Source organism: Ipomoea nil, unplaced genomic scaffold (genome assembly GCF_001879475.1).
Source record: "Ipomoea nil cultivar Tokyo-kokei standard unplaced genomic scaffold, Asagao_1.1 scaffold0688, whole genome shotgun sequence".
Lineage (NCBI taxonomy): Eukaryota > Viridiplantae > Streptophyta > Magnoliopsida > Solanales > Convolvulaceae > Ipomoea > Ipomoea nil.
In genome coordinates, this window is record NW_017617116.1 from 8032926 (window position 1) to 8046595 (window position 13670).

Genomic DNA, 13670 nt, shown 5'->3' on the forward strand with positions numbered 1-13670 from the left:
GCAGCTTTTCAGGTTATACAGAAGAGAACATTAATGAGCTTAATTTTAATGCATGGGGAACACCTGTAAGTCTGTAACCGGAGGACAACACACAAGTACGCTCTTTTAATGCATGGCCCAGCTGTTCTGATACAAATCTTTCTATAACCATGTTACTCCTTTATTTTTAAACTATAGAATCAAAAAGTCATTGAATATGGATTAAATATGAAATTTTAATACTTATAAAACTGTAGAGACTGTTATAAATATATATTATGCCGACATTATGAACTTTCAATGCGAAATGAAGGTAACGGTCATGACGATTATTGTTTGGTGTTACATATTATATTTATATATATGTTGGTATCATTGTATTAAGATGTTGTTGGTACTTGGTATAATGGAATCCTTACTCCTCTTTGACCACTATCTCTTGTACTATATTTTACTTTTATCTTTATGTTATCAACAGAAATGCTACAACCCATCGGTTAGGAATTAAAGGTCATCGGACATAATCTCCTACAACAAAGATCATTGACTTACATAACTATAGGGACCATTTTCTGTATCTCGTTATTTCAATCTAAAATTTATAATGCTACGTGGATCAATCCATGATATAAATTGCCTAAACAATGGGCTCTATCCATCCAACAACCAAAAATATCTTAAGGCTCCTATGTTGTTATGATCGAACAAGAAGAGCAATAAATATAAGGTAGTGTTTGGTTGGGGACTTTTAAGTTTTGATATCTATTATCATGTTTGTGGTAAATTATGATGCGGAAATGTGCCCACCTTGTAAAGTTAGCACGTTTTATGTCCATAATTTCTATACTGTAGATTCATGATTATAGAGCTATATGTTCATATAGAAGGAAAGATGGAAGGCTGACAAGAGGTATGCATTGATATCTCAACAAAAGATGGAAGCTAATAAGTGAATTGATTTTACTGAATTACTAACTCTTATTTGATATATTTTTTTGAATCAAACGCTCCCTCACAGAATTTGCATACGTGATTGAGTTGAGTTGAGTGTTGAGGTGAGCAAACAATGAATGGGGTTGTTGGAGCTGAGCGAGCTGAGGGTGGTTGATCATAGCTCTCTGCCATTGAAAATTCAACATGTACAGTTCAGTACATCACCTTATTACCTTCTGATCTATTAATTTGAAATGATATATATTAATTTTCCCTCATCAGTGCAAATATATATATAGATTATATTGATCTTCTTTGTCCTTCCATTGAATTCTCAATCCCCAGCTAGCTAGCTAGGTTGGGATTATTTTTTTCCCTGGACCAGCTAGTTAGGATAGCTAGCCACTTTTCTTTCCATTTTAATGATATATACATAATCTGCCTTCAAGATAGAAAAGATTTAAATTGAAGATCGAGTCCTGATACAAATCTTTCCATTATATTGATATCTTTTTAAATTACCCCAATCCTCATGACTGCATGCATTGATGACATCTTTAGCAGCAACTCCTTCAACTTTAACTCACTCTGCCCATGCAGCTCCGCCATCTCGATTCGATCTATATAATAAGAAAAGAAAACGTGATCATATTTAGGGTGTGTTTGCTCGTTCTAGTATTAGAATTGGATTGTAATGAGAATTAAATAATTCGTAATTATTTTTTTAAAAAACAATTAAAAATTAATTATTTTTAAATTAAAAAAAAAAAACTGCACTCCGGCCGGAGATGACCGTCTCCACGACCGGAGATGAAGAGTTTCTTCGTCTACGGCCATGGAGACGAAGCGTTTCTTCGTCTCCAGCCATGGAGAAGAAGAAACTTTTCATCTCCATGGCTGGGGACGGTCGTCTCCGGCCGGAGTCTTTTTTTTTTTTTTTTTTTTTTTAAATAATTAATTTGGAAGGATGAGTTGTTGGAAACCTTCGAATGGTTTGAAATTGGTTAGTTTAGGTACCCAATTATTGGTTTTTTTTTTAGGTTCAGTGGCCTAATTGAATTATCGTGTGCAGTTAGATATCCTATTTGACCCTTAATCTTTTTTTCTTACCCAACAAATTATTGTTTATATGTACGGATGATTATGGTTCGGTTCGAACAATTTTTTATTTTATTGCCAATTCAAAATTTATTTATTTATTATAAATTCTATTTCTTATTTTTAAAATAATACAAATTCAATAATTATTTTATTTTATTTTATTTCATTTTTTCGATTCTGAATGGTAAGTAAAAGAAATTAAAGTTGTGTTGTGCCTTCACAATTAGATATATTTGTTCTATATTTTCTTAAACATTTTTAACCCTAAGAATCTAAACTCCACTCCCAAGGTTCGGACCTATGACCATTTATTTGAAATGGCAATTGAATTGTCATCATATTACATGATAATTGGCTTAATCATATTATATATAATAATCATATAAAAACCAATTGCTGTTAAATCAAAGTAATTGTAGATTACTAGTATATATGTCCTCTAATGAAGGTGTGCATTCCTCAAAAAGAGAAATCAAATATAATCTTAGATATAAAATTACATTCCAAAATGTCATTGAAACGTAATGGATTGTCAACTTCAATATGACTGCGAAAGCCTAAGAAATCAATACTTTCCCCCACTTTTTTACTGAAATGAAGTTCGAAAGAGTAATATATAACACGTGTGATTGCAAATTAAAACAAACTCCCTTTGGCTTTGCTTACGATTCAGAACCGAAAAAATAAAATAATTATTAAATTTATTTTAAAAAAATAAGAAATAAAATTTATAATAAATAAATAAATGTTGCACGGGCAATAAAATAATAAAAAAAAATTGTTTGAACTAAATTGTGACCATCCATACATATAAATGGAGAAGAAAAAATAAATGAAATATTTAGTTTTAAGGGTAAAAATGTCTATCAAACATAAAAGGAATAAAACATGTCACTTTTAATATAACTAGGTGGTAAATGTGGATACATGAATAATTAGGAGGGAAAAGGTGTTAAAAGCATATACCTAAGGGGGAAAAAGTGTAATTTATAATAAATATTTGTTAAAAAAAATAATGTTTGACTAAAATTAATGAAGATGGTGCAAATAGCAATTTTCTATTTACATCACCTATAAAATTATCACACCTATTAAATAGGTTGTGTAAATAGTAATTAGGGTAATGCAAATAGAATTCCCCTTTTTTTATTTTTACTCCCTTATTTTTGATTATATATATAATTTAAAAGTAAAGGAGTAAAATAGTTATGGGTTTTGTAATTTTAAAAAGATCTGATTTCAAGACAAACATGATAATGGATATCAATAAGATGTAAAAGTCCCTAACCAAACACTACCTTATATTTATTGCTCTTCTTCCTCGATCATATAACAACATAGGAACGTTAAGATATTTATGGTTGTAATCCTTCATTGTTGCCTTGTTGGATGGATAGAGCCCATTGTTTAGGCAATTTATATCATGGATCAGGGTCCACATAGTATTATAAATTCTAGATTGAAACGACGAGGTACAGAACTTTATAGCATAAAATACACAAAATCACAACACAGGACACATAACATTATGGACCTTGGCTTGAAACGACGAGATACAGAATTTATACTCATAAGGTACAAAATGTCATAACATAAGACACAAAATATCATAACACAAGACACATTATATATTTACTTATGGGAAAATGACATTTTTTCCATTGAATTACGTAGTATATGTTTATAACACATTTTCTCCCTGAATTATTCATGTATTTACATTAGTCCTATCAATTATTTAAAAAGTGACGATTTTTCCCCATGATATATTAAAGAGTGAATTCCATTTTTGGTCCTACTGTTATAGTGGCGTTTCTAATTTTAGTCCACCTTAATTTTTTTTGCCACTTTATAACCACTATTATTGAATGTGTTCCACTTTTAGTCCCACAGTTAGTATTTCCATCAAGAGGCCGTGTAATCTAGGTGTATTTTAACCTTTCTTCTCATCCAAGATTATGTTTGACTAAAGAAATGAGAACATTAAACCTAAAACCTAAGAAACCTCGCCGGCCCATGTTGGAACGAACGAAACGATGTAGCTTTGGCTTCCCATTCTCGTTGTTCGAAGAGCCATCTTCAAATATCGGAGGAGGAGGACGAAGCACCTGGATTAAAAGAGAAGAGACAAACATAAAAAGACCAAAATACCCTTTGATTATATGGCCTCTTGACGGAAATATTAACGGTGGACTAAAAGTGGAACACATTCAATAACAGTGGTTGTAAAGTGGCAAAAAAAATTAAAGTGGACTGAAATTGGAAACGCCCCTATAACAGTAGGACCAAAAATGTAATTCACTCTATATTAAATGGATATTTCTATCCTTAAAGTAAACATTTTATTTTATTTATTTTTCTTTCTCCAACAAATTATTGATTATACGTAGGCATGCTCACAGTTTGGTTCAGTTAGTTTAAAAACTGGATCCTGAACCGTGAATCAGCGATTCAAATCAGATCATTAGCTTAAAATTAGAAGGAAAAATGTACAAATAGCTCATTGAACTACTTGGGAGATAGCAATTAAGCCACCGAACTCGAATAAGCTCCAAATTCATCCCTGAACCTAGAAAAAAGTACAATTAGCATTTTTAGCAGGTTAAGAACAAGTTTGTGTTGACATATGTATATTTTTATTATCCTACTAAGCATTTGACCCTCTTTGGATACCATTTTTTTTTTTATTTCTTGATGTGTCGGGTACTGTATTTAAAAATAATTTTTTAAATTTATTTTAATAATTTTATATAAAATAATTGTTATCAAAAAAAAATATCTAAAATAATTATTTTGAATTAATAATAATAATAATAATAAATAAAGCCTCCATGAATGGCCGGAGACGAGGCGGTCCCCACCACTTTGTCTCCAGTTGGCCAGGGAGAAGAAAGGGGACCCCTTCGTCTCCCGCTAGTCACAGAGATGAAGGGCCGGCCATGGAGACGAATGGATCCCCTTCGTCTCTGGCAGCGCTTTTTTTTTTGAAAAAAAAATTCAAAATAATTATTTTATTTATTTATTAACACAATTATTTTGTTTAAAATGATTAAAATAAATTTAAAAATTATTTATAAATACATTAGCCGACATGTTAGGAAATAAAATGAAAACATGACATCCAGAAATAGGGTCAAATGCTTGGTAGGATAATAAAAATAATAAAATATACACATGGCAACCCAAACATGTTGTTGAATTTGGAGCTTATTCGAGTTCGTTGCTGAATTGCTATCCCCAAATAGTTCAATGACCTAAAATTAGAATTACAATATGTCAATATTTACAAATAGTGCTATTTTCCCTTTACTTATTTTTCAAATCTGATTTAGATACATAATTTGTGTTCATAGACACAAAATTTCGCAACATAAGACATATAAGTTCGTAACATAAAACACAATTACTAATTTGTTCTAAATACAAAATTTATACTATTAAGATATATAAATTTCATAATTCAAGACAAAAAAAAAAACAGCTAATATTGCTGATAATGTTAATTGATTCGAGACAAATTAAAGTAACTAATATTGATGATAATGTTAATTGATTCGACTCAAATCTGATTGAGAATTCAACTAGGAGGTGGTAAATGAGGTGAGGAAGCCCCTAGTGATTTAACCCGACCATATGAAGTTAGGGAAGCTCGGTGAGTGGTGAAAGTCAGGATACACTAATGATAATACAACTATACAAGGGAGTCGTTCAATTTTCGGTCAAAAAAATTCAGCAGCAAAGGATATTGTTGATTTTCGTACAATGTAAAATGAACATTAGCACTTGGTGGATTGGAAATTTTAATGTTGAGGAGCTTTCTATCCAAAAAGTGGAGATCTACTCCTACATTTTTGCTTCAAATTGTTACTCCAATTATTAGATCAAAACGGGTGTCTGCCAATTTGCTCGCCAAGGTGAAGTTTAAAAAAAAAAAATAAAAAAAAAAAGTAGCAAAGAGAAACAATAACAAAATAGACCATAATATTCATGATTCAGTTACATACTAGATTAGATTGATTAGCGGAAATTACAGCAAGATTCAAAAAAAAAAAACAAAAAAAAAAAACAGAGAAGTGCTGACATTCCTAAAAACAAACCGTCGTGCTAAATACCCTATTATTTCAGGGTGCAACTCTAAATTTTCAACTCATCTCCTCCTATAAAATCATAACCACGAGCTTCAAATGTTTCAACCACATCGTTCTTCATATTTTTGGGGGAAAATGTAACGGAATACTCTATACCCGAAACAAGCCCGCACAGTACATTCTGTAGGCTCACAAACTCATAAGTTTCTCCTGCCTGCTCAACATTAAAGGAATTAGTAAGTAAAACAGAGAAAAAAAAAAAAAGAGTGGCATAATTTGTATGTATACATACATGGCTATTCTGGTAATCAGTTAAAGCCAATTTGCAGAGACGACGGATCACAGGACCCTCTTTTCTAAGCCCGTCAGATGAAATTTCACGTAGTACGTACTCCCACTAAAACCACAATATTCAAACAAATTAATCAAATGAGTGGATGAATTTGAAATGAGATGAGAGCAAATCGGAAGGGAGGCCAAATAAGTAGTACTGTAATAACAAAGGCATACCCCATCATCGCTCCAAACATCGTCTTCTTCATCCATATCATCAAACTCATCATCCAGTTTCGGATCCTTCGCCGTCGGATTGGAGACACCAGACCTGTTAGCAGCCATGGCTATTCCTCAAATCCAAACAAATACTCTACCCCTTTATTGAATTGAATTGCAGCCCATAGGTTAGGTTTTACTTATAGGCGGAGTCTTTGGAGTCTTTGCCGGGCAGGGCAAGCGGGCAGCCCAATTTTTACTTACTCCGTATTTTTTATGCTGTTTGTTTTGATTTCATCATCTAACAAAAGAGTGAATTATTATTTTTAGGGAAAATTGTAAAAAATGCACATCTATAATATGTCAATTATCAATGTCACCCTGAATTATGAGTGGTGTAAATGTTGCCCCTCAATTATCAAAATGATGAACATATAGTCCCTCTCGTAACGGACATGTGGTTTCACACCGTTGTCCATCGCTAGTACTTCAAATCGAGGGAGGAAAAAAAGAACTAAATTACATATTTACTCCGACTTAACGGTGTTGTACACTAACGGAGAACCACATGTCCGTTACGGGAGGGACTATATATGCACCGTTTTGATAATTGAGGGGCAACATTTACACCACTTATAATTCAGGAGTGCAATTGATAATTGGCATATTATAGAGAAGCATTTTTTACAATTTTCCCTTATTTTTATTATTCTCTTTCACACACTTCACTAGGGTCAGGGATGGGAATATGCTAGACCCCTTGTAGGGTCTATGTCCTGGCCTAATTAAGATTTAGTTAGGCTTAGCTCGTTTAGTAAAAAGGTTAGGCTTAAATCAATTCTAAAGCCTAAACTAAACAGGTTATGAGTTATATATATCAAGCTTGGCCTTTCAGGCATGTATATTTTATTTTATATCTAATATATTTTTATATTTACAATATAACCTCAAATATATATAATTATGACCAAACCTTAATCCTCCACCTCCAAAATCTCAATCTAAATTATGATTCAACTATAAACATTGCTGCTAATCCTACTATAAGTGTTCTTTTTTTTTTTTTTTTTTTTTTATTAATTGTTCTTACTATCATAATATTTAAGGCAATGTCGCAACTTAATTATGTGAGTTAATTGTTAATTATTTATGAGATTATATAGGATAACAATACAATTGAATTTATTTCTAAACAAGTTTACGAGCATGCTGAATTCGTGACTTGTTTTATTTTATTTTATATTTTAATGTTGTTTGCATTATGGTAATATACTTATGTAATTATGTATTAATTTTGCATTAGGTATATTTCTTAAATTATTTAGACATACTAAAGTTTTTAAAAAGTTTTAACATGTTGGTTTTAAATAGGCTCAAAATTTACATACTTTGAAACCTTTTTAATGACCTAAATATTAAACAGACTTTTAAAAAGGCTCCAGGACATGTTAGCCAATTGTAGGCTCAAACTTGAGTCTAACAAAAAACCTATATATAAGGTCAGGTCGAGGCCTAGACTTTTGATTTTCAATCGTTATGTTGCGCATCCGTATGCACCGTGCATGGTGCATACAGATGCAAAAATGATGTTGTTTTGACGTCTAATTTTAAAATAAAAATAAAAATCAGAACTGCATAACTACATATCCATAATTTCATAACTATACATCCAGAATTACATAACTACACATCCATAATTTCATAACTATAAATCCAGAATTGCATAACTACACATCCATAACTTCATAACTATACATCCAGAATTGCATAACTACACACCCATAACTTCATAACTATAAAATCCAGAATTGCATAACTACACCATGCATAATTACATATTCATAATTTCATAACTATTAAATCCAGAATTGCATACCTACACATCCATAATTTCATAACTAAAAATTCAGAATGAATGAACTAAAAAATGAACAACATAATGTTATTGCTGGGAATCAAAACTGATTTTTTTTTTATAAGTAGGACGCGCGTTTTGATGCAAAACGACGTCGTTTTTGTATTTGTATGCACCATGCATGGTGCATACGGATGCACAGCATAATTTGTCTATTGTAATAGTTCCACACCTAATTTTATTAAGCTTGGCTCGACTTGGCATATTTTCCCCTACACTTCACCATAAATTTACTCAATTGACAATTGGAGTCCATATATCATTTTTTTTTCTTAATGTATTTATAATATTTCCTTTTATCTACGACTCAAGCATCCAGGGATTAATAGCCATGATAACAAAGAAAACGAAATTGATTTTTCCTCATACAAAGTTGCTGGTATTGCTCTTTTAAAGGTAAACTAGGTTAACTAGCGTTGGATGGTTGTAATCCTCGGTTGTTGGATGGATAGAACCCATTTTTTAGGCAATTTATATTATGGACCAAGTTCCATGGCATTATAAACTCTAGAATGAAACAACAAAGTACAAAATTCATATTCGTAATGTCTAGAATTTTCATAACACATAATCACAACAAAGACACAGCATTATGAACCTTGGATTAAAACAAAAAAGTACAAAATTCATACTCGTAATTTACAGAATTTTTATAACATAAAATCATAACACAATATATATAGCATTATGGACCTTGGATTGAAACGACGAGGTACATAATTCATAATTGTAAGACACATAATTTCATAACACAAAATACAAAAAATCATAGCACAGACACATTATATATTTATTTATTTTTCAAATCCGATTTAGATACATAATTTGTGTTCATAGACACAAAATTTCACAACATAAACCACAATTACTAATTTGTTTCAAATACAAAAGAGTCAATACCATCTGGAGTCCTCCGAGTATAGTGATTTTGTCATGTTTGGTCCTAAACTTTTAAATTGACCACTTATGGTCATTCGACTTTCAAATTTTTACCATCCATGGTCCAAGTTAACCACCTATGGTCCTTTAACTATCAGGTTTTAACCACTCATGATCCTTCTAAGATATCGCGGCTGGTTAAATTTTGAAAGTTGAAGGACCATGAATGGTTAACTTGGACCACACGGATGGTAACAATTTGAAAGTCGAAGGATCACGAGTTGTCAATTTAAAAGTTTAAGACTAAACGTGACAAAATTACTATACTCGAATGACCCCATATAGCATTAACTCATAAAATTTATACTCTTAAGATACAAAATTTCATAATACAAAACAAATACACAAGGTACACATTGTAGTGGGAACCCTGATCTATGAAATAAGGATTGCATTTTTTATACCAACCTCATATTTGCACTTGGCTTTCATACTCCGAAGAGATATACATAAAACCATAAAATAATAGGGAGGCATGAAGACAAGACTTACTATACACGGTAGACAGTGCAAGGATCGGACTTCAGATCAATGTTCAGCGTTTAGGGTTTAAAATATCTATATCTATTGTAGTTTTTTGTTCAATTTTTTGTAAACCCCAACATCTACTTCATAATCTACTATCTCACTCAATCACAAAATTTTATTCTTTTTCATATTAGTTTGTGAACTTACCATTTTCTATACTATATTTTACTTATTTCTTTATTTATTTAAATTATGAAAATTAATTAAAATAAACATATTTACATTTAATTAAAATGATAATTCTAAACATTTAAATTAATTTTTGTTATTACTCTATTTATTTTAATAATTTTAATTTTAATTGTAATTAAATCATTCAAAAATATATATTACATAATTGAAATTTGTGAAAATTTTAAAATATAAATAATAAAATAATAAAAACAAACAAATTAAATGTTAAAAAAATTGTTGTGTTACTGCAAACAGATACGAATTTTTTTTTTTTTAAATAAGAAATATTGAAAGTGTCCGTCAGCTGGTGACCACTACCAGTAATACACGCACAAGATCAGCAGATTCTATAGATTTTCTCTCTTCCGGAGCTTACAAAAAACAATTACTCCAACTTCTCCTCTCTCTTCCAAATCATCACTCTCACTTTCAACTCATATTTAAAAAAGAAAATGAGAAAATCACTAGTGTGAATGCTCTTATCCTAAAGCTGCAAAAGTCATCAAATATAATTTTTACTTATTTTTTATTCTATTAATGCCGACACAAAGAGTTGCACATTATTTTTATTTTGTTTTATTTTTTTCTTATTAATAAAATTATCAGACGTGATCAAAGATTTACTTCATAGGAGTTTATAATCATTTTCCTTAGTATTTAAAATATTACTTTCTATCTACTCAAGCATCCAATAATTAATAGTCATGGTTCTTTCTATCTACTCAAGCATCCAGGGATTAATAGTCATGGTAACGAAGAAACCAAAATGAAATTTTCCCTCCGACAAATTAAAGTAGCTAATATTGTTGATAATGTTAATTGATTCAGGATATGATCGAGAATGCAACTAGGAGGTGGTAAATTGACTATTAAAATTTTTAATTTTAGTGTATCACTATTCAATTTGTATCACATTTAGTCCTTAACTATAAACATTTTTAAATTAGGTTCATGACTATTCAACTAATATCACATTTTGTCATGCCGTTAAATTTTTCGGTCAAAATTTCAATTATTTTTGTGTCTCTAGCAATCTCAAAGTTTCTTTTTTGATCCGATCAAATAATGAAAAAATCGTGACTTACATATTCTTAAGTACCCCTTGGCATGAAAACAAAAAAGGTTTGTGACGCTGAACTCAACTCCCGATAGATGAAAATCGGAAATACCTTTGAGTTCATACTCCTCCTCGATACATAATCGAATGTTTTTGTTTTGAAAAACAATAAAAAAAAAATTAAATATCAAATTCGAAGTGCCATGCTATTATTACTTAATATTATATTGACATTCATATATTCATATAACGAAGGCATAGTCTTTTTTTTTTGTCAAATAAAAACCTCATGGGCGCCAAGCGTGAGGGAATGCTGCACGTAGCGGCTAATAATCCTAAGTCACGGGTGAAGGGCTAATTTATTTAATTTTTATTTAAATAAATTTTATTTTATTTTATTTATAAATTTATTGATTTAAAATAAAAATTAAATAAATTAATCGATCACTTAGTCAGAATTTTGACCAAAAAATTTAACAATAGGACCAAATATGATACAAGTTGAATAATCATGCACCTAATTTGAAAATGTTAATAATCAAGGATCAAATATGATACAAATTGAATAGTTATGTATCAAAATTGAAAATTTTAATAGTCAAGGATTAAAACTGATACATATATTATAGTCGAGGGACTAAAAAGGATATTTTCTCCTTCAGGGCGCAACTCTCAATTTTCAACTCACCTTCTCCTATCAAATCAAAACCAAGAGCTTCAAATGTTTCAACCACATCGTTCTTCAGATTTTTGGCGCAAAATGTGACGGAATACGCCATACCCGCAACAGGCTCGCACAGTACCTTCTGTAGGCTCACAAACTCGTAAGTTTCTCCAGACTGTTAAAAATTAAAGGAATTAAGGACTGAGCCAAAGTAATTAATAAGTAATTATATATTAAAACAGAAAAAAAAAAACTGGCATAATTGTATGTATACATACCTGACTATTCTCGTAATGAGTAAGAGCCAATTTGCAGAGACGACGGATCACAGGGCCCTCTTTTTTAAGACCTTCAGATGAAATTTCTCGCATTACGTTCACCCACTAAGACCACAATATTCAAACAAATTAATGAAATTGGTGGATGGATTTGAAATGAGATGAGCAAATCGGGAGGGAGACCAAAAAAGTAGTACTATAATAACAAACGCCATACCGCATCATCATCACTCCAAACATCGTCTTCTTCATCCATCTCGTAATGCTCGCCATCCCGTTTCGGATCGGAGACACCAGACGTTTTAGCTGCCATGGCTATTCCTCAAATAATTGAATTGAATTGCAGCCCTGAGGTTTTACTTATAGGCAGAGTGTTTTCCGAGCAGCCCAATTTTTACTTAATTTTTACGATATTTGTTTTGATTTCATCTGACAAATGAGTGAATTATTATGGGATAAGGGTCAAATAGGCCCTCCAAGTACATACCAAAATTCAATTAGACCCTCGAACTAAAAAAACATTCAATTGAACCCTTATACTTGTTAAAAATGTGCAATTAACTAATTTGACCTATAATAACAAGTTACCTTCAAGTCACATGCCACATGGATGCCAAGTAAGATGACACATAGATTATTAATATTTTAAAACATTATTAAAATAATAAATCAAAATAATTGTATTTAAAAAAAAAAAAAAAAAAAAAAACACAGACTGCCATGGCTTCTTCGTCTTCTTCGTCCAGTTCCACATGGACGAAATAGCTTGCGGTTTTCTCCGTCCAGATTGGACGGAAAAACCCATCAGCTTCTCCGTCCGATAACAATACAGGCTGCGGTTGCTACTTTCTACTCGAGCTTGGCTGCTGCGTGGAGGTCACAGGTTGAAGCGGGTCTCGAGAAAGAAACTCCACGGATTGCCCGGAGCTAATTGGCTGCTGTTTTGGACTACCAAAGAATATTTGTTGTTGCTCTCTGCTGGAGTTGGGGAAGACATTAAACGCATTGGGCTGCTGCACAGAAGATACCGTGTTCGGGGCAGAAGGAACTGGGTCTGAGTTGAAGTTTAAGAGCAACGACCACACATTGACGACGAGGCAGAAAGCTTGATCGGCAAAGGAGAGCGTGTTCTTCTGGGGGGTTGAGCAGGAGAGCGAGGTGGCGATACTGATTGGCGATGAACTCGCAATCAAGGCTCTGGTTGGGAGCCACTTGGAGGATGCCGTACCAGTCCAAGTGGTGGTTGTTGATCCATTTCTCGCCGGCGAGGAGAGTGTCGACGATGGCTAGGAGTCCGAATCTCGGTCCAGGGTCGCAAACGATTTGCACCCTATTAGATCACGATTGTTCAATAGCTTCTCCGTGATTGACAGCCATCGGATTGCCTCCGCCCAGGGTTAATGAAGACCAGGTGCTCCATTTTCCGTCGGAATTTCGCGTTTTCCTCTTTGATTTACGGGAAGCTGGCAATTTTTTTTTTTTTTAATTTTAACTTATTTTTATTTTTAAATGGGATGCCAAA

General features: G+C 32.0%; 1 protein-coding gene across 2 annotated transcripts; it reads right to left on the reverse strand.

Moving 5' to 3' along the window:
- Window positions 1–5971: 5971 nt before the first annotated feature.
- Window positions 5972–12428, reverse strand: LOC109176187. Of its 2 annotated transcripts, XM_019325631.1 has the most exons (4): window positions 12366–12428; window positions 12149–12253; window positions 11895–12045; window positions 5972–6164 (listed from the first exon to the last, which is right to left on the reverse strand). In XM_019325631.1, exons 1-4 carry the CDS (start codon window positions 12402–12404, stop codon window positions 6148–6150), a joined length of 312 nt encoding a protein of 103 aa, XP_019181176.1. In that variant the 5' UTR covers window positions 12405–12428; the 3' UTR covers window positions 5972–6147. The 2 variants fall into 2 exon arrangements, with proteins under 2 accessions (XP_019181176.1, XP_019181175.1); XM_019325630.1 differs by lacking the exons at window positions 11895–12045; window positions 12149–12253; window positions 12366–12428 and adding exons at window positions 6394–6498; window positions 6612–6745 and having other exon boundaries at window positions 5972–6318.
- Between the last annotated feature and the right edge of the window lie 1242 nt (window positions 12429–13670).

Excerpts from the sequence above, each read along its gene's own strand:
- LOC109176187 (XM_019325630.1), bottom strand. The coding sequence starts at position 6,719 with ATGGCTGCTAACAGGTCTGGTGTCTCCAATCCGACGGCGAAGGATCCG. Across the intron at positions 6,499-6,611 it reads ATGTTTGGAGCGATGATGGG|TGGGAGTACGTACTACGTGA; the intron begins GTATGCCTTTGT and ends TTGTGGTTTTAG. Across the intron at positions 6,319-6,393 it reads CTGATTACCAGAATAGCCAT|CAGGCAGGAGAAACTTATGA; the intron begins GTATGTATACAT and ends TTTAATGTTGAG.